General features: G+C 37.2%; 1 protein-coding gene across 4 annotated transcripts in view; it reads right to left on the reverse strand.

The window, feature by feature from the left end:
• Positions 1-23,072, reverse strand: part of Rictor (RPTOR independent companion of MTOR complex 2) — a 98,356-nt gene that overhangs the window by 64,277 nt on the left and 11,007 nt on the right. For all 4 annotated transcript variants that reach the window (XM_059276645.1, XM_059276643.1, XM_059276644.1 and 1 more), the window contains exon 3: positions 1,497-1,594. In XM_059276645.1, the coding sequence (XP_059132628.1) occupies positions 1,497-1,594 (98 nt within the window). The remainder of the gene's footprint in view (positions 1-1,496; positions 1,595-23,072) is intronic.

Genomic DNA, 23,072 nt, shown 5'->3' on the forward strand with positions numbered 1-23,072 from the left:
GAAACTTTCTTTCTCGTGATTTACAGACCCAAAGTCTAGATGATGTGGGCAGAAGTACTGTCTTGTAAAGGGCTTTCTCTTTGGCTTGCAGATGGATGTTTGCATCTTCTCGTGTCTTTCTCCGTACACATCTATGTCTTCATCTCTTCTAAGGGCAGCAGTCATACTGCATTATTTCATCATTTTCCCTCACTTATCTTTTCTAAGAGTCCTAATCCCCAAATATACTCCTATTTTAAGTTCCTAAGGACCAGAACTTAGAACATTTAGGGAGGACAAAATTCAGAACTCTAACTTCATCTGGAAAGTTAATATAGATGCTTATAATTGAGTCAGCCATCTCACTAGCCCTAAGCCCTTGAGATCCTTTTGCCTCAACCTTCAAAGTAGCTGGAATTATAGATGCACCACCAAGCCTAACTCTTAGAAGGTAATTTACACATACACACACAGACAGAGACAAATATAAAATTAGAATGGTATATTTAGAAGGAAAGCATTTTATGGTATACTGCAATGTGAAAAGAAATGTAAGCTGCAAATAAATATACATAGACAGGCACATACTAACCTGTATTTATAGACATTTTTATCTTAAACTCACCTAAAAATACATTGTATGTACATAATAAATTGTAAATAAAACGGAGCATTTTATAAAACACTTTTAGTTTGTTTACTTCTTATAACATAAACAAAAAAACTCACATAAACGTATTCACATATTTTTGTTTGTTACCAGAAAAATGGTCAGTACTTGCTAGCCATAACCTCTGGAAAAGGGAAGAGTGCTTTGGAGGGGGAAGGGTAGCAAATGAGAGAAGGATTTCACTCTGTCCTGTAAAATCTTTATACCATTTTCACATTTTATAATTCACACACACACACACACACACACACGCCCCTTAAATTTTTTTAAAATAGCAAATAAAGATGCTCTCAGAGCTTTTAAAATTTTTTAAATGGAAAGAGCCTAACATTCTCATGATCTTTAGAAGGCAGTCTTTAGATTGTGAACATGCTGTCTGTCTTAAAAATAGAACACTAAGATTACATTCATCATCAGTCTGCTATACACACTGCTGTATCTAGTGAGATGATGTCAGAGAGTAAGCATGGTGTGTGGCATTCACATGATGAAAAGATCACATCACTAGCTCCCTCTCTTCATGGCTTATGAGCTTTTAATAAAGAAGTTTACCCTGAACAACATTAGCACCATTAACACCAACAGCTAGAGCTATACTTAATAGTAAAACAAATGCTAGTTACAACAAAAGCTCATACTTAAAATGAAAAATCTCTTATCCATCTAAAATATTACAATTAAAACTCTGGTATAGAAACAAAACAGGACGAAATCAATGAGAAAAATCAGAAAAAAAAATAATTCAATAATTCAGTAAGTTGGTATTCAAAAATTTCTTCTTAGCCATCATTAGGAAATGTTTACCGAGTCAAGAAAAAGTGTGACAGTATAGTTTCAAGCTACTTACCTTAGTGAAGTTATTCAGATGGCCCAGCTTTCTCATATTTGATACCCCTTGCAATTTGGCCACATTTTGGAGAATTTCCCTTAAGTTATCAGAAGGTTCTAGTAAAAAATGCAAAACAATTTAATATATGTTTAAGAGGATTAATGTAATCAAACACAGAAAATATGCTGTGTCAAACCTCCATGATGTTGGTTCTCAGTTTATAGTCTAACCCTTCACCAAAAATTCACGCATTTAGTTGACTTCGAAGTTCAATTCCCTTCACATTTCCACTGCCCTCACATATACCTATTGTTCAACAATGTGTATCACCTGGAATTACTCAACCACAAAATCATAATCTCAACATAACAACTTTCATTTTGGTTGTTAGGTGGCAACAGAAACTAAGTGTACTGTCCAGCTTTAATTAGCCAAAGCATAAGATAAAACATTTTTAGGGTATTGTTTTCATAACACTGGACATATGCAATAAAGAACAATGGTCCCTGAAAACTAAGAAGCACCCATGCATGCCCTCTACTTATACTGGCTAACTGCCTTAAATGTTTCCAGGCACTGTAACAGGGAGGGAAAATCTAGGCAAACTGAGTTAAAGACACGAAGCTAAGAGTCCAAAGACCGTGAATTACTAGAAAAAGACACTGCCCAGTAAAGGAACACTGAAGACCTGGCAAAGGGCTTGTGGGACAGTCTGCAGAGCAACAATCACTGCAGGAGTGTGAGGAAATAAGCCACGGATCAGGAGCAACCCTGGAGGAAGAGTGCCCTTCCTTACAGCAAGGTTAAAAAGCACCATATTACATGAAGTGCGTGGTACCAATTTAAAACAAACAGTAAGTCAATAAATTCAAGACTCCAAGCAGAGGGAACATGAAGAAATTAGACAAAGACGTTTCATAATTAAATTGCTCAATATTGCTAAAAGAGGGCTAGCTAGATGGCTCAGCAGGTAACCAAGCCTGTTGTCCTCAGTCTGGTCCCCCAACGCCATGTAAAGGTGGAAGAAAATGAACTTCACAAACCTGTCTTCTGACCTCCACATGTGTGCTGTAGCATACACATCCAAGTGCATACACAATAATAAAAATCCACTGAAAGTCTAAGAGTAGAAAAATCTATCATAGTTCACTTGCTTTACAAGAACAGGCCAATGGCCAGATAGGGTTCTGCAGTAGTTTATCATTTGAGATTTTTAAAAAGAACTAAAATGATAAAGGCCTGATGTTGCTCTGAAATACCACTCTGTTGTTCTAAATTCTATCTATAAAGAATGAGGGAGGAAAACATGTTAATCATTTAACAATGTCTGAGAGATCACAAAATTTTATAACAACCTTTAAGATAATATAATTTAGAACCTATGCAGTTTTCAGAGTCAAAGAAGAAAGTCCATAAAAACGTTAGGAACCAAAGAATTCAAGTGACAAGACGTTAGTTACTTCTACCTAAATAGCTCTCAAGATTAAGATTTAAGAGGACTGCTTTAGAGAGAGGCATCCCAAACTTTCTAGGTTGAAATTGTTGACATTGTAAAAGTACCATCTGTTGTAAAGAGTGGAATCTTCCCCCAGTTCACTCATCAACAAGAATCAACTGAGAGCTCATTCTTCTCAGGTTCCATCTCAGGCACTGGGGACACATCATGTACAAAAGTCAGATCTCTCATACATATACTTCCCACATAAGAGAGAGAAAGGCTGCATTCAACAAGGGCCTCAAACTGTGAAGTTCAGTTTCTCTGTAAATAGCTGCAGAAAACACAGTTCCCCTAAACACCATGTTACTTCCCAGGCCAGCTCAAAACAGTAAAAAGGCCTTTACAGATCCTGAGATACTATCTAACACTCACATGCTACAATGTTGCAATCAGGGAACACTAACTTATATTGGGTCAAAGATTCCCCAGTAAGGAAATGAGAAATATCTAGTTTCTTCTTTCCCTGTTAGACTGGGGTTTGGTAAGCTTTTTCTGTAGAAGTCTCAGATAAAAGCCAAAGTAGACTTTGCAGATCATAAAGTTTCTTGGTATGTAAATAAATAAAAATGGTTTTGTGTTTTAGTCCAAACTGCCATGAAACAGAAACACTGGATAGGTGTCTTATGAACCAAAATATCGTCTCACAGTTCTGGAAGCCTCAAGCATAAGGCCCTATCCAGTTGGCCAGGCACTAAGCCAAAACAAGAACTGAGGAAACAAAATGAATATAAAGGAGGAATCACTTAAAAAAGAGAAAAAATTAAAAAGTCTGGCACCACCAAATGCTGGCGAGAAAGAGGACATTAAAGCCCTTATACACTCACTGTTGGAGGGAATATAAAAAGTTACACTGCTACTGTAACTATGATCCAGAAGTTCCATTCCACTACTATATTACGTGTAGTTAGACACTGAAATACTAACCAACAAAAATAAAACACCTAGGTCAATACAGATCAGTCTCAAAATCTTACAAGAAGCCAGCAGACAACGTCTACACTATGCCACTCCAGTCACACAGAGTTAAAGCATGAAGTAAAATAATGGTGGCTGCTGGGAGATGAAGTAACCAATAGAAAACAGACAGAAAGGTTAGGGTTAGGGATGGAAATGTGTGTCTGATTGGTGGTGCACACCAATATACTTCAAACAGATACTGTGCTGGCTAGTTCTGTGTCAGACTGACAGCATCTAGAGTCATCTGAGGGAACCTCCATTGAGAAAACGCCTTCTACCAGATTGGCCTGTCAACAAGCCTATGGAGCATTTTCTTGATTAATGATTGATATGGGAGGGCTCAGCTCACTGTGGATGGGGCCAACCCCAGGCTGGTGGTCCTCGTTGACAAAAAAAAGCAGAATGAGCAAGCCAAGAGGAGCAATTCAGTAAGTACCATTCCTCTAGTGCCTCTGCATCGATTCCTGCCTTGAGTTCCTGCCCTGACTACTTGATGACAGACTGTGATGTGGAACTACAAACTGAAATAAACCCATTCTTCCCCAAGTTACTTTTGGTTATGGTGTTTTATCACAGAACTAGAAACCCTAACTAAGACATATATATTCTGCTTTGTGTGAATTATAGCACAAAGTTCTTTCTGTGCCATAAACATATTCCAGACTGAATATCCTCATCTGAAATACCTGGGACCTAAAGTGGCCTGGATTTCAGATGTCATCAAATTCTAGAATACATGCATATATAAAATGAGATCTCCTTAGGAGGAGAGCCCTGAAATCCACTTACATCATACACACCTTATTCACACAGTATAAAGACTATCATGTACCACTACCTGTGTTTTGACTGGAACCTGTCACATAAGGTCAAATGTGGTAATTTCCATTTCAAATTTCCAGATTAGGAAAGCTCAATCTACACTTAAGAAACCAAAACTGATTGAATTAAACTAACAAAACCAAGGATAACTAAACAAAACAAATAATTCAGTTACCCCTGGTTCTGTATACTCTCTCTCTCTCTCTCTCTCCCCTTGGTTCTGTATTCATATTCATTCTCTCTCTCTCTCTCTCTCTCTCTCTCTCTGAACAGATCCACAAAACCACTAAGAGAAAATAATAAACAAGACAAGTAATTCATTTGCTCAGTTCTCCATGTATTCTCACATAAATACCTATAAATGTTTATATACAAGTAAACATTTAATTTTTAAATTGTTTTACACTCTATTATAACTTGCTGCAATTAACTATGCTAATATTTTATCTATCAATATATGCATAACATAAATTTTATTTTTTAAATGAATTTTGGAATAAAAACAAATTACATTCAAATTTAGCTTATGCACTTACAAACCATGTAGTCTTGGTTAAATCACTTAACTTCACAGGAATCCATCTTTTATCTACAGTAGAAAATAGTAATGGCTACTCCATAAATACTGTAATTAAAAGTTATTTGCTTAGCAATAACAATTTTTATGGACCAATCATGTGAAAATTATGTGGTTAGTCCAAGCAAATGTTTCACTCATGACTTTTTAAATTAATGGATTTTATTACAGAGTACTTTGATGCATTACTTTCATGATCCAAGATTTGCTCATATTTAAAGTAGAAACAATTACCTTTCAGAGCTGTATTAGTGATTATACAGCACATACAGAAATAGTAAAATCACAATGCTATATGAGCATTAGAAAATAATAATATTCTTTTTTTATTTAGTGTGAATGATTTGAAATCATTTATTTAATAGGCAAGGAATACCTGCTTCTACGAATATAGTAATTATATGAATAAATCTAATCTAAAAGTTATTACATAATAAAACTTCAAACAAACCCCTAAAGAAATGTATGTGTTAGAAGAGTAAATAATAATAAATAACAGGGTAAGTGAGCAGACCCCGGTGCTGTGATTAACTATATCCTTGACTATATTCAACAGCATCTAGAATACTTTAAAGATTCAATTCTTAATCTACCATCCTACAGTTTATCCTGCTTTTAATTTCTCAACATTCTTTTTACCTAAACTCACTATTTTGGAGTTGTTGCATGCATTAGAGCATTATCTGTATATGCTGTTTCCAATACAAATGAGAGTAAGAAACCAGGCGAGCATTTACACATAAGGATTTAGAAAGGCTTTCAAATCTCACAAGGTCAGTAACATATTTACAACTACATCAAAGGCCAAGTACAGTCTTGATCACATAGTAGGTTTTCAAGAATTATTGTCTGTATTACAAAACAGCTGATCATGGTGACTCACGCATAGAAACTGCAACCATTGGTAGGCTAAGGCAGGACTGCCGCAAGGCTGAGACATGCCTGGGCTACAGAGATGCTGCTGACAGAGACGGGGAAAGCTAAGACCAAGGGAAAGAAGTTTCAGAGGGAGGACATGTGGAAGGAGAAAAAGGGCAGAGGAAGTAGGAATTCATTATTTTTGATAAAATTAGGTTGTTATTTGGTAAAAGTAATCATAGTGGGGGTGGGGGGAGCCTAACGGTATTTATATGTCTGCTCATATATTAATTCTACTAAGTACTACATGTTTTACTCCTTCTCGTAGCCCCATGAAGCAAGAGTAAAATAAAAGTACAGGGATGTGGGAAGCAGTTTATGAATAAGGAAGGTAACACAATAATGCACAAGATAGCAAAGACCTAAAGAAGGCTTTAGTGTCTCCTAGTATCTCTAATGTTCAAGGTGCTATGCAAAGCTCCACACATTCATGGGCTCCTTTTAATTAAATTATTAGTAAGATTTTTTTTCAAGGGTTGGAGGCTGACCAGAATTCTAAAACAATTTTCTAATTGTATCTTCTTTTATCTCCTCAATCCGTAACTGTTCAGAAACAGTAAATATTTTAGTTAATTACAGACCAAGCTTGTTTACAATGGCTCTAAAGAGGCAGAAGGAATTAGATGCAAACTGGGTGGTTCTAGTTCATTAAGACATTTCCCACCACACAGAAAACTTTCTCCTAAAAGGTTATTTTCGCTTATTCCTTTACCTGATCTCTCATCTTCAAATGACCAGAGCTGCACTCTTTGCCCGCTTTCAAATTTTCTGATAATCATTCCTTCTTTTTATTCCGCCATTACACTTCAACTCTTCTACCTCAATACAAACGATGGCAGAAGTAACACAAGTCTAATCTTTTTTTTAAAGATTTATTGTATGTAGTGTTCTTCCTGCATGTATGCCTCCATGCCAGAAGAGGGCACCAGATCCCATTATAGATGGCTGTGAGCCACCATGGTTGCTGGGAACTGAACTCAGGACCTCTGGAAGAGCAGCCAGTCCTCTTAACCTCTGAGCCATCTCCCAGGCCCTCAGAAAGCTAATTTTTAATTTAACCTTATGGTCACAGCATGTTCCTATGTCTTCAATATTATCCATGATCCTGTGGACAAATTTAAATGGCTAAAAGCATATGGCAGTTTCTTTGCAAATGAATTACCTTTGCAAGGAGAGAGGGAAAACCATTCCTCCCACTGTGAAGACAATGATGTGCATCAGATATTGGGAAGGACTTCTTTAAACCATCTCTCTAACAGATTCTGAGATTCTAACAATTATTAATTTCAAAGAGTTATACAACTTAGTAAAGAAATGATCTAAACCAATGACAGCACCCTGGAAGCCTTCTAATGTTGCTAAAATACAACTAGAGTGAGGAAAGTCAGAACTTGCCAGATATGCCCTAGTCCATCTTTGGACAGAGAAGTAGAAAATTTATTATACTATTTGCCAAAATCTGATACTAATTCAAAAAGTTTATCCTTTGTAATTTTGATGTATTTCTTCTGGTATCAGCATTTAGAAGGCAGAATAACCTTGCATACTGAAAACAATGTTTTCTCTCAAGCAACACTAGCAGTAATAACCTTTGAATTCCTCTCACATTATAAATACAGGGATGGAAATGAGTAAAAAAAACCTACAATCACAACAATCACAACTGCAGGTAAGTTAGTTTATTGAGTTACAGTATTTCTAAATACTTGGATGGGAGCCAAATTAAAAATAAATTACATAAATACTGGTTCCATATAATATGGAGTTTTAAGTGGCCACACTGCTTTCCTAGTAAAAGCTAAGAGAATGAAAATCCAACAATCCCTCTTAAATTCCTAAGAGAGGTAAGGGCATAAGGAGAGCCTTCATCACCTCAAGACCAGAGACAATGCCATGAATCGAGGGAGTCACACATCTTAACTGGGGTGGAAAACAGAAACTGTATTTGATCAATTGCTGGAGACTACATATAAACAAGAATGAGTCTAAAAGAGAAAAAAAGGGGTATATGGGCAGGTTTAGAGGAAGGAAGGGAGAAGAGGAAAGATATACTCTCAAAACATAAAAGAAATAATTATAAAAAGAAACATTAGATTAGTTTACAGGAAAAAAAAAATACCACAGAGGGCTGAAGAGATGACTCAGCAGTTAGGAGCACTTCTAACTGGATCCAATTCCCCAAACCCACATGATGGCTCACAACTTTCTGTAACTCCAGTCCCAGGGGATCCAACTCCCTCTCCTGGCCTCCACAGGCACCAGGTACACACATGGTGTACAAACGTACATTAAGGCAAAACATCCATACATAAAAATATAATAAAATAAAAATCATAGGAAGCCAAGTGGCACATACTTGTAATCATAGCACTTGGGAGACAGAGAAGGAGGGCTAGATGCATTCAGAATCCAGTCTAAGCTACATAGTGGGTTCAAGATCAGCTTGAGTCACACACTAAGAAACTGTCTAAAATGAAACAGTTTGAACAAAAATAAAAGCACCTCATCTCAGAAAACAAGCAAGCAACAAACAAAGAAACAAGAACAAATATCTAAAAATATAAGGGGTTAGCATCACTAGTCACTCAGTTTTAGAAAGTGCATATATTACCATAAATAAATTCAGAAAAAAATAAAACGCATCAAGCTTTGTTTCCTGGACTGGCTACTGGTTTCTGGTTTCATTGGTGAGTGGGACAATGTATGAAGATTCACAGATCTGAACGCTGATGATAAGTAAGTAGTTAAAAACAAGAATGAGAAAATGTTTGTGTTATATTGTCAGATACCAGTGACTACTATTCTCCATTTACAGTACACAGGAATGTGTTACTCTAAATTGGCTTTTTACAATTTGGCATTTATATAACAAAACAAAAATAAGATTTCTGGTCAGAACTATGAATATTAAAATATAAGAATTTACAATAGAAACAGAAACTAACCTTATTAGTTATAATGACAGCTGCAGTGTATATGTAAAAAAGGAACAATGAAAGTAATCATACTACTTCAAAGTTCATCCATTTTCTAAATTAAGAGGCAACAAAATCTGAAATAAAATTCTCCCAACACTGAAAAAGCTTCATATCGTCAGATAAGAACAAGTCTATTTAATATAATTAACAATGTTCCTATCGTCAGATAAGAACAAGTCTATTTAATATAATTAACAATGTAATGGGCCTCATTTGCTCAAATTTGTCAAACGCAATTTTTTAAAATTAGCAATTCCTAGGAATACAAAAAGAAACAAAATGACTAAAAATTTTGCTTTATATCTACCCTCAGAATACCACACTCCTGGGCCTGAAGAGATGGCTGAATTGGCACCTGCCATGCAAGCATGAGGACCTTAGTTTGGATCTCCAGCACAAATCTACACAAAAGCCAGGTGTGGCAGATGTGTCTGTAATCCCAGATCTTGAGGGTAGGAAGAAGACAAGGGAACCCTGGAGGGCACTTACCAGCCAGCCTAGTAGAATAGATGAAAGACCTTGTCTCAAAAAAATAAGGAAAAGAGAAAGATACCAATGTTCTCCTTGTAAGTAACACACTTGTACACACACACACACACACACACACACACACACACACACACACCACACCAGATCCCTGACCCTTCTTTAACTCAGTCTCAAGTTAGAGTTACCTGAAGAACTGAGCCACATCTCTCACCTAAGGCAATCCTCCAATCATTCCACATTTTTCTGTTTTTACACAGTAAGTAGTCAATTTAGTAGCATTTCTGGCACAGGTATTTAAGGTAGAAAGAGTGCTGAATGGATGAAAAAATAATTGAGTCCTTTCTTAAGTTTTGCCTCCTTCTGGTCATAACAAAAGTAAAGGAGAATGAGTACAGTACACCTACGTACTCTAAAGTACTTAGTATTTACTAAGTAAATCCCTGTAAAAAAAGATGAATTGTCCCCAGGTATAGTGGCACATGCCTATATAATCTCAGAACCTGGGCAATGAAGGTGTGGGTGTTTAAGATCAACCTTGGCTACACAGTGAGTTCCAATCATCCTGAGCTACATGAGACCAAGTTTAAAAACAAAACAAAACCGGGCGGTGGTGGCACACGCCTTTAATCCCAGCACTTGGGAGGCAGAGCCAGGCGGATCTCTGTGAGTTCGAGGCCAGCCTGGTCTCCAAAGAGAGTTCCAGGAAAGGCACAAAACTACAGAGAAACCCTGTCTCGAAAAACCAAAAAAAAAAAAAAAAAACAAAGACAACTATAACAGAACTGAACCAAATACCACAAAGCACTTTTACTTTGTGCACAAGTATACACTAAGAAATTTACAAAGGCCAATTTTCAGGCTACAGAAATGGCTGTCATTCAAAGAAATGTTGGTAACACATTGGTTTTAATGCTATTTTTTCTCATGGGAAAAAAAATGCAATTTTTGCTTAAGGATTCCAATTACTGCATGTCCTGCTATCATTTCTGTGGCAACCTATTATATCTCACAATGATAATTGTAAGGTAATTAGGTGTCCATAGTTCCCTAATTAGGGACCCTTTATTATAAGAGAAAAATTGTTTGCCTTTGAAATAACTCACAATTTAAATGAACCCCATGAAAGAATAGAACTTTGTGTCTAAAAGCAGAAACAATTAACTGTGATATACACTCCGAAAATGAGATTAGTTCTACACCTAATGAAATTAATTCTAATTCCACTAGAATCACTTAGGGGCTTTTTACACATCTTGTATATATACACCCACTTTCACGTTTGTTTTTCTCTATGAAACAAAGCTGCACTCAGACCATGCGTCTTACAAGTAGCATCTATGAATGTAGGGAGGAGTGTCACTCTCAGAAACTAGTAACAGACTGGAGATACAAATATGCCTCAGCTCTACTTCACCTGAATATGGTTTGAAATCTGAAAAATGTCTCCATGCTATAGTCTATTTCCATGTATTCATGGTTCCTAATTTACTCTCATTCTTACATTTGTATTAATTATTCACTTTCTCACAGATTTTCAGTCTCTTTGACTTTTAAATCTCTTTTTACAATGTTTCATTTGAAACATTACTCTTTGCTGCACTCACACACCATGCAATGACTTCTTTCCTTTTCAGCTCCTAAACTTTATCAACCACTCTCTGCCCAGTCTGCTGAAGCAACTCTTAAGTTCCTTATCTACTCAGCTGACTAAACAAAAGTAACATACCTTAAAATAATATTCCACTCCATTTCCCCTTAGCTCTTCAAGACCCTGACTTTACTGTACTGGTAATGCTACTTACATACATCTCTCCTGGAGTTCTTTTCACACCTATTTATTCACTGCCCCCAGTGTTCCTCTCTTAAAGGCTTGTACTCCCTCCTCGTGGCCCATATTCTTTACCATGGTCTCAAGTCCTAGCCTCTGCCTTCAGAGTTCTCTTCCAACTGTCTCCACCAATTCTAATAACAAGAAGGTTAATTCTAACATGGAGGGGAACAATGCCATGAAACTTCAATTTTTAACTGTATCTTCAATTAAAGAAATATATCTCAGGTATTAAGTTGCAAGATCTGTCCACTTTAATTTAGAAAAAAAAATGATCAAAATAATTCATCCTAAAAGCAAAAAAAAAAAACAAAACACCTTTCTAAAATGTCTTTCCTTATGTAATATGACTAGTGGAACTTCTGGGCTCCTTAGAGTCTACTTACATCTATGCATGTAAGTTTGTAAGTCTCACTGACACACCTTACTCCATATATCCTCATCATCGTTAATAAGCCTGCTATCATAATTTATGTCTTGTTTTCATACTCTAAGTTCTGATAAACGCGGTGTAGATGCTTTCCTATTTAGTATCCAGCTGATGTCTTTTAGGTAAGCATAATCACTAATATACACCAAAGAAGACATAGCATGCACAAAAGCATCACAACAAAAATATATTGGCTAATCTCAAGCCCCAAGGATTAAAAGGAAACAGGTAAAAAGCCTTTTCATGAGTCTTAAATCAGTAAAAAAAAAAAAGTGTAATTCAAAATTAATTTGTATAGTATGAATGCAAGTTGGTCCATATATTTCAAAATTATTGCTTTTCTCTCCTACATTTCACTTGGACATTCCTAACAATTTTGTGGCATTAATAATCAAAAATCCAAAATTTTAACAAGCCAAAAGCTTTGGGCTATTACAAATAGAATCAGTATGATCCATTTCTAGGTATATCTTCCAAGTATAGGAGGTAAGAACATGATATACTGTGTGGTGGTTTAAATGAGATGTCTCTCATAATCTCAGGCATTTAAATACTTGGTCCCTAGTTGGTGGCATTATATGAACAATCTTAGGAGGTATGGCCTTGTTGAGGAAGTATGTCTCACTGGGGCAGACTTTGAGGTCACAAAAGCAGCCTGAATTTCCAGTTGGCTCTCTCTGCTTTCTGTTTGTGAATCAAGATGTGAGCTCTCAGTTGCTGCTCGAGTGCCCATGCTGGCCAACATGCTGCCATAGTCCCTGTCATGATGGTGATGGACTGCTATCTATCCATCCCTCTGGAACCATATGCTCCAAATAAATCCTTCCTTCTCTAAGTTGCCTTGGTCATAGTGTTTTATCACAGCAATAGAAAAGTAACTAAGAAACGCTGCTAACATTTCTACATGTATATATTCTGACAGTGCTTTTGACACATTTGTTTCCCATACTTACTGTTATCTGTAATCTCTCATCTGAATTTTAGTGATTACACAGATTTTAAAATTCATTTATTATTTTAAAATGTAATTTATCAGAGTATTCCAAAATAGTATTAGGAACAGCCTCACTTATTCACAAAGTATAATTTTCTGTTTGAGATGAAACTTGGAACTAGGTAACTACAGGAGATCAACATTAATAATAAAATTCTAGTCAGACTCAAAACCAGTGAGTTTAAGTCAGATCAGGTTTTATCAGGTTACTAACTGAAAAAAAAATTTTTTTGTTCAGAGATCTGAGGTTTCCAAGGTTGTAAAGTGATCATGAACCTATATAATTACTATTACCACATTATAAATCTGGAACTTTTTCTAACACAGAAGTATGTAAATAAAAGATGTGAAATGAATGACAAGGATTTCCCTCAGACTGTGAATGAACTATTCTGCATGGCCTCCAAGCAAACAGCTCTACTTCAGTACAGCAGTCGGCAGTGACTGCAGGCCAGGTCTGAGGTAGGAGCAGTCGTGGGGCAAGCAGGACTGCCAAGAGCAAGAAAACATTATTCTGGACTTTTAGACATAATAAAAAAGTTAAGACTATAAAAGCAATGATTTCATCAACTTCTTTTTGGCCTATTTTACCATATTCCCAAGGCTAATTTCAACATCTAGAAAACACCTAGCAGCAGCAACACAGTAAGAGGGATCATGTGAATAAAACCAGACTTTTCAGGTGCATGCCTGTGTGTGTGTGTGTGTGTGTGTGTGTGTGCGCGCGCATGCGCGCGCACTCGTGATTTTGTGTACAGAGCAGGGGGGATGTAGTCATTTGCTCTGCCCATCACCTTGGGCTATACAGCCCAAAGGAGGCAGTGCGACCTCTTATGAGGAGTTGGAGAAGGGTCACATGCCCCTTCTCCCTGCTCCTGCTCCTGCCTGAGAGGTAGATTTGCTCCTGGTCAGATCAGAGGATGACTTCTGCTGTCTACTCCATTCTGTATTTGTGAGTGTATTTCCTCAATTTATATCTTAATAAAATCTGTTAACCATTTAATAGACTCACGTGGATAGATCGTAATAGGAGGAGAGCAAGCGAGCCAGCCAATGCCCTTCATGCCCCTGCTTTGTCACCTAGCCTAACTAGTCTTTCACAATTACTTTTATAAAAAATTATACACAATCTTGAGTATGGTCAGCACTATCTTATAATCTCAACCAGAATCTGGCAGAATACTCTGTCTATGGTATTCTACACAGTAACTACCTGAATACACGAATGAGTAAATGAATGAATGTAGCATTTCTACCTACAACAGAAAAACTTCACTGAAATAATGATGTTTCAGGTATTCCTTGATCGTTTAAAGTATTAAAATTAGTTTACAAATCCATAGCTTACTAATTCATCCATCATTCCACCAAATCCATTTTGATTTGTTTTCTTGAAGACAATATATAAGTCTCAAATGCTTCAAACTGAAAAATCATGCCTGTCTTGTGATCAAAATAAAAGGATTAATTCTTTCAATTAGTATTGATTTAGTGGTATGTGCCTATCCAGAAACTGTTCTGTTGTGGAATATTATTTTAACTAAGCAAAGATGTGTTATATTTGTTTATGCTGCAGAATATTACTTTAACTGTGTAAAGGTGTGTTACTTTTGTTTATGATGCATTTGTTTAATTATGTAAAGATGTATTACATTTACTTCACCTTGCCTTCCTAACGCACCTGATTGGCCTAATAAAGCTGAGGAGCCAATAGCTAGACAGGAAAAGGATAGGTGGGGGCTGACAGGGATAGAGAATAAATAGGAGGAGGAGGAGAGAACGAGGGAGAAGCCAGCCAGCCAGCAGCAGTAAGATATACAGAAGAAAGAAAAAGTCAAAAGCCCCGAGGCAAAGTACATATAAAGAAAAACAGATTAGTTTAAGTTAAAAGAACTAGCCAAAATGAGCCTGAGCTAGACTGAGCATTCAAAGCTAATAAGAAGTCTCCATGTCATGATTTGGGAGCTGGCTGGTGACCCAAAAGAAAAGGCCTAGTACACTGTTCCAAGGGCACGTGCATTTCTCCAAACAGTGATCATTCTAAGTCGGATCACATGACTCCCTCAATCATCTCACCCAAGCTAATGCTTGTCTGTCTCTCTCCTCTGATCTCACATACCTCCGCTCTCCCTCTCATTCATTACATTCATCAGCAGCCTTTCCGGTTCTTCCCTATCTCTGGGAATTTGTACTAGTTGCTGCTTCTATTTGGAAGGTTTCCATCCTACCACTTACACTGTCTCCTAAACACTACACCTCAGAGCGCATTTCTCAGCCTCTCTTCCCCCAGCCATCAATCAACATTCTTCCACATGCCAAATTTAACAGTATCTAAAATTCCATGTTCACACGTTTACAGTTTGTGTCCCTCAAGAACAGGGACTCATTCTGTCATCACTAAATCAGGCACAGTCAAAGATCAGTGTCCAGGGCACAGTAAAATGTCAATAAATATTTGCAAATTTTGATTAGTAAGAGAGACACGTGAATAAATTAAAGCATAGCATAAGGTAACATATACTATTAAATCCCAAAGCAAGAATTCAACCCCATTTAGGAAGTTATTATTGACTTTTCAGAAAATGTGTTTGCTGTAGGACAGAGAAGAGATTGGGAAAAAATAGAACTTCTGGAGGAGTTGTTATAAAGCTATCCAATCATCCAACAGAAACAAGGCCCTGAGTAAAGTATGGCAGTAAATATGAAGCACCAGACTTTAAAAGTATTTCAGAAATAGAAATCAGTACCACCATCCACAAGGACAAGAAACAAGGTTAAGATGGCTTCAGGGCATCTGATTTGGCCCAATTAAAGTACTGCTCTTAACCCAGATGAGAAATACAAAAAAAAGTGAGAATAAGATAATTAGTAATTTTAAATCATTAAGTTTGGTGTACTTAACTACATAATTAAGATATTGTAAGCAATACAAAACTACTCTGAAGCCCTCAAACTGAACATAAATCTGATGGTCACTTTTACTCAGTCAATAAATATTTATTAGTCATATACAGCATGCAATAATGAGCAAAGCAATACTTAAACTTATACTCACAAAATTTCCATTGCAGGAAGACAAACAGTAAGTACACACTCTAATGGCACCAATGGCAAGGACTATGAACAAGATGTGTTATAGTCCAATGGCAGAACACTTGCCTACTATCTGTGAAGTCCTAGGTTCAATCCCAGCCAAGCAGAAAGAAAAGAAGGGGAAAAAAAAAAAAGAGAAAAGATAGGGGAGGTAAGAAGAGAGAGAAAAAAGGAAAGATAACCAGGGACCAGTCTATAATGGCAGTCATCAGAGTGCTAGCTATTTAAAACAAAATTATCTGTCTTACATTCATATCCCAGTATTCAATACGGTACTAAAAAGAGATACTAAATATATTTGTTTTATAAGTTAATTAGTTAACAAACTGGTATTTCAAATTTGGACCCAAATTATACTTAACCATCCCAAACTTCATCTCCAAAAGACAATCCAAACAACAATTTAAAAAAATACACTTTAGTATTCTTCAAAAGTAGTTTTTGGAAATTTGTTTATTTGGTGGTAGGAGAGGGGGAACCCAGGACATGCTAGGCAAGCACTCTACCAGTGCCATCGACCCTAGCCAAGCAGAATCTTTAAAGGGTCTGACAGCAGCAACATCACTGGATGAAGTACCTGACCTCCACCGACCCTGCATAGGAGGAACATCTCCTTCAAAGTATGTGATTTCTGGAATATCAATTAAAATACAGTAGTACTTGATAAGTCTTCCACACTGTTACTGTCTTATTAATTAAAATATTGTTTGGGACCAAGTTCTGATTATGCTGGACATTAAACTCTACGCCACGGACAACAATTGAGGGGAATATACCAGCTACATACTAGAGCAAATAGTATCATTATCTCAAAATAATACAGTGGTTAAAAATAGATTTAATGCCGGGCGGTGGTGGCGCACGCCTTTAATGCCAGCACTGGGGATTAAACTCTGAGAGTTCGAGGCCAGGACAGACACCAAAACTACACAGAGAAACCCTGTCCACTGTGTCATTCTTAACAGCATCTATCACTTAAAATTCATCCCTAAAAACAACTGTCCTTTGGGGCTAATAATCTATATTGCATTACACTTGTTCAATGTACTACAGACTCACAAACAGCAAGGATCTTCCAAGATTACTGTTTCCACCATCAGGAAAATCCAAGCATAAACATTTGAGACTACATGGTGGTGCATGCCTTTAATTCCAGAACTAGAGAGGTGGATCTCTCAATTCAAGGCCAGCCTGGTCTTCAGAGCCAGTTCCAAAACAGCCAGGGCTACACAGAGAAACTCTGTCTTAGGAAAAAAAAGGAAAGAAAGAGAAGAGAGGGTAGGAGAGAAAGGAAGTCAGGCAGGAATGCATGCATGGTCGAACCAGCAGCAATTAGAATTCTATGCACTCAAATGGAAGGTTAACGACATTGTAGTTCAATGTTTTGTTTCATTTGCACACTTAATCTACTGCTTTTTCATGACCAAATAAAGAAATTTTTCTTTATTCTAAAAGACAAATTAGCCATGCCCTGCCAAATTGCCTCAAATGTTTAATTAGTTATCTATGAAATACTTGGTTCTAACTTGGGAGGACAGGTATCAAATGCTAGCCAGCAAAATCTTAACCACCAACTTTCACATCACCAACTTGAGAATAATGAATGATTACAGAAAACTAATTTAAATTTACTGTAAATCAGTGATGATAAGTACTATCAAATATTACTAAGGAAAAAATGCAATCAGCCTCTATAGAATATTCTATTAGAGACACCAGAAAAATAAAAACTGGCAAAAGAGAAACAGAAACCAATGAAAGACATAGGAAGAAACAAGAAAATAAACGAATAGAATACAAGACGTTGTTAACCACCAATGCAACTTTAGACATTTTCCTTTTCATAAAGTTCTAATATGTCTATTAGAAATCATGAAAAAAATCACTAGGCTTGATTCACTTGCAATCCCAGCCCTTGGGTGGCCACAAGTCTGAAACCAGCCCAGGCTACAGGATGAGACTGTCTTGAAAAACCAATGGAGGGAGAGGGTGGGAGCCATCTGACATTATTTTATGACTTCCTAGAATGAACATGGTAAGAAAGACAATTAGGATGATCCCTTTGCAACCTTAAGAAAGACAATCAGATAAGATGTTTAATCATGTATGAGCTTTTAAGGAGAAGCATCTTTACTTTCTGCTCTTAACTTTTCAACTTTGATGAGCAATTACAACTGTCTAATGCTAGCATATATTGTTATTTCCAAAGAAACATACAATTTGGGGAAAAGACAGGGTATTACTATGTAGCCCAGGTTGGCCTGGTATTTCTAATCCTCCTGTCTCAATGCCAGCATGACAGAGTGTACCACAACCAGTGTCACATGAGGGTACTACTGACTTAAGAACCAAATATTGTTTATTATCTTTCCTTTTTCTCTATAGAAATATTAGCCTACCGATTTTATTGGGGTATGATGAAATTCTAATTAACTTTCTAAGCAAACTGATCTTTTTTCTTTACAGTCACTTTTAAAAAAGTGTCTGTGTGTGTGTGTGTGTGTGTATGTGTATTTGAGTGCAGGATGACATATTGAGATATATTAATTGGCTAAAACCTATTACAAGTCTACTAAAGTAAAGATTCTTTGACACATGAGGGTCAGTTCTCTATCCTATCGTCTTCCTTCAGTTGTGTTTCATGACTTTATTCACACCCTATTTCCTCTTGATTTAATTAATTCTACCTATTCAAAATTGAAATGATGTCATTTGGTCTTTTTTTTCAGAAAAGGTCATCTCTTTTGCTTTTATTGATTAGTCAATAAGAAAATCTATAGTCTACTCTAGATTAATATTTATGTGCCAAAACTATAATATTTTACAAACATAGTTCACTCCTCAAATTAGTCTCAGTCTCTAATGTTAATGAAGAAGCATATGGGTTTGGGGATTTAGCTCAGTGGTAGAGAGAGCGTTTGCCTAGCAAGCGCAAGGCCCTGGGTTCGGTCCTCAGCTCCGAGGGGAAAAAAAAAGAAAATGAAGAAACATGTTTAGAAAAGGCAACTTGCCCAAAGTTACAACCTTATTGAGGTAGAATCAGGAGTCACATCTTCACTTCTTCACTTGCCTGATTCCACACTTATACACACTAAAGATCCTCCAAACAGTACAGTTACAACAGGAGACTTTATTTTGTCTGGGAGTCATATTTTTGCTCTTTCCTGTCTACATGTACTCCTATGGTCCATATTCACACATTAACAGCAACTCTGTATCAATGTATACTTCACCTATTTCAAATTATGTTATGAGGCAGTAAGTGGGAACATAACCAGGATATACCAGGATGTAAAAGAACTAAACAAATTTTTATTAAATAAAAATCTGTAGAGGATCAGAAAATGATACTCCAAAGTATGCAGCTTTAGACTCAGATGAGAGAGCCTGACAAGCAGCAAATGAGTGAAGGATTTTCTTTTGATGTTTGCCTCTCTTAAAGGCTGAATCCTCCAGGACACATGCAAGCACCCCTTCAGATATCTAATGGAGGACTGAGCAGTGGACTAAAAAACAAGCAGGAAGGAAGGCCAACACTGGCACCACCACACTCAGAACTCAGAAAAACTTTGCATCAAGCCACTATCGTCCTTCAGTACCACTGCCTCCCCGGTAAGGATGTACTCTTACTCTAAAATGGCCTACATTTCCCATCCCCTGGTCCTTCTTGGATAGAGTACATAAACTGCTAAACCTTACTAGGCATTCACTCATCTCTAGAATTACACCTATTCTTCTAAGAGTTGCAACACCTTTTCTCCCTGGTAATCAGTCTATTGTTGGTTTGTTTGTTCTAACTTTTGAGAAAGTCTCACTATGTAGCCCAGGCTGGCCTAGATCTCAGTGATCCACCTGCCTCTGCCCACCCCCAGCCAAGTGCTGGGATTAAAGGCATGTATCACCATGTCAGACTATGTCTTTATTTTAGAACATACAACCACTGAACCTCCCAAAGGGAAAGGATTTGCCCTACATACTCCAAGTGCATACCATCAACAAGTGTATTCAGTACAAATCATGTGTTCTACAAAGTGAAAGTCTGAAAAAACTAAGTCTGCTAAATACATAAACAACTGTACTGTAGAGTGACCAAAGAAATGAAGCAACACATACAAAATCAAAGGGGCTGCAAAGAACTGTCTTGTCCCCACCCCAAAACAAAGTGATATTCATAATGATGGAATGGTTAAGGAGAAAATATTAAGAGGGAAAGCTAAAATGTAATTTACTTCTGAAGGGCTCCAAATCCATACTCTACCAGTGTTATGATCTATCTTCTATTATCCCTAGTGTTAATTCTAGAAAGATGGTAAAAGGGGCTGGAGAGATGGCTCAGAGGTTAAGAGCACTGACTGTTCTTCCAGAGGTCCCGAGTTCAATTCCCAGCAACCACATGGTGGCTCACAACCATCTGTAATGAGATCTGGTGCCCTCTTCTGGCCCGCAGTCATACATGCTGTATACATAATAAATAAATCTTTAAAAAAAAAAAAAAGATTAAAAGGTTAAATGTAAAATGTTAAAAGTAAAAGGTTAAATGCATGAGATTTGGCATGAGAAACAATAAAGGTATTCAAATATCGTTCCTCTCTCAATACCAATGTGACCTTTTGAGCCAATTATTCACTGCCTCATTTCCTCTGCAGTCATCTAAGTATACTAGGACATAATTCCTAGGCACGTATAAGACCAAACTAGTAATCCTCCCCTCAGTTCCCAATACATAACATGATTTGCTTCTGCTATTTCCTCTAATCACCAGCACTGTCTTGTACACTAAGCAATCGGAACAATGCCAATTAGAACATAACCAATATTCAGCAAATACTCAATGGCCAACTGGTCTGAGACAAGAGAAAAAGGGTAAGAGTCTCACTGAAACTGTAGAGTAGTTGAGTAGTTACAACTACTACTTTTTATGTATTCATAAAACAAAGCCTTAATTCATTTACTTAACGGAAATAACTAAAGCTATTTACCAGAAATTACTTACTTAATTCTAGCTCATTTAATATGAAGTTTTATGAACAAAGAAATAAACTCTATGAACAGCCTATGCAATGGAAGGATTTCATGTTGATGGATTGCCAAAATGTATTTTAAAGCAGACTCCTGATTTAAGACGGAAGATTAATAAAATGATTTATAAACATGTACCAGCTGAGTGTGGTAGCATATACCAGTAATCCTAGCACCTGGGAGAAAGTGGCATAGGATCAGGAAAGAGTTCTATGCTGAGCATGGTAGCATAAACCAATAATCTTAGCACCTAGGAGGAGGCAAGAGAATCAAGAGTTCTACAGGAGACCTGGTCCCAATCAATCCATCTACCAACCAATATCTCTTAAGTGTGCTTAAAAACAAACATTAGATGTCAGGCATGGCACTGTATGTCTATAATTCCAGCTATATACTGGAGAAGGAAGATTATAAGTTCAAAGCCAGTTTGGGCAACATAGCAAAGGATATCTTGTCTCAAAAATAAGAATTTGAAAAAGAAATGGAGGACTGGAGAATGGCTCAGTAGGTAAGAACATGTACTGCTTATCCAGAGGACCCAAGTTCGAATCCTAGCATCCACTTTCAGGTGGTTTACCTTTAACTCCAGGGAATTCAACACTTCTGATTTATGCACGTACCTGTGCTCACATGTACTCACACACACAAATTTAAAAATAATAAAAAAGTAAAAAATAGATATGGTCTTTAGACAACTCCCCCCCCCCCCAGTGCTGGTAGATGCACACAGAAAACTTGAGACACCCAGAAAACCAGGGTGCACTATGTAGTCAGAAGTTTTCCTGTGTTCCACCCATCCCACAGCCGCTCAGACAAGTAAACACACAGAGGCTTATTTTACTTACAAACTGTATGGTCTAATGGCTCAGGCTTCTTGCTAGCTATCTCCTATAACTTAACTAACTCCTATATCTTTCTATTAATCTGTAAGTTGCCACATGGCTGTGGCTTACCAGTACTTTCACACCTTGCTTCTCCTGGCAGTGGCTGGTGTCTCTTCTTTCTCTCTTTTCTTCTTCCTGTCTATCTGCTTGTATTTCCTGCCTGCCTCTCAGCTGCCTTGCCATAGGCCAATATAGCTTTATTTATCAACCACTCAGAGCAACACATATTCACAGTATACAGAAAGACATCCCACAGCAACACAGTAATTTCAAATTCCTCTGTGTTGTTTCCAAGCACAGGAGAAAAAGAAAGAAAGAAAGAAAGAAAGAAAGAAAGAAAGAAAGAAAGAAAGAAAGAAAGAAAGAAAGAAAGGAGGGGGGAGGGAGGGAGGGAGGGAGGGAGGGAGGGAGGGAGGGAGGGAGGGGAAGGAAGGAAGGAAGGAAGGAAGGAAGAAAGAAAGAAAGAAAGAAAGAAAGAGGGAAGGGGGTTCCTCTGTGGACTTGATGACATTCCAAAACACAGTCACCAATTTCACTCCCAGAGGACTGAGAATGCCTAGATCCTGCACAGTACAATTTCTATAAGGAGTGACACTGAAGAACTGCAGAAACCTGAACTCCACAGGTGAGGAACACTACTACAGACATTGGTCTCTTTCCTTTGAAGAGTATCACAGGGGAGCCTCTGCTTTACATGCATGACTTCCAGATTCCTCCTTTAAATAAAAAATAAAAATGGGGTGGGGGTGGCAGATAATAAAATGTTCCTGTTTTTTATTTTCTCTCCCCCCACTTCTGTAGGTAATATATACCCTAACTTTAGTAGTAATTACAGGAATTCTATGGCATAAAATACTATGGCCTGTATCTAAAATCCAATTTGGCCTTCAACTTGTTATATAGTGAGGCTGGCTTTGAACTTTCCTTCCTGCTCTGCCTCCCAAGTGCTGGGATTGAAGAAATAATTCTGGCTTTGATTTGGTAGTAGCCAGAAGTGAAGCTCAAACTCTCCAAGTTGAAAATTCATTCTCATTTGTCTATGTGGACAAATAATGTTCTAGAATAGTATACAATAGCCCCTCTCTCTACCAAACACGGTACTGGGTC

Source organism: Peromyscus eremicus, chromosome 11 (genome assembly GCF_949786415.1).
Source record: "Peromyscus eremicus chromosome 11, PerEre_H2_v1, whole genome shotgun sequence".
Lineage (NCBI taxonomy): Eukaryota > Metazoa > Chordata > Mammalia > Rodentia > Cricetidae > Peromyscus > Peromyscus eremicus.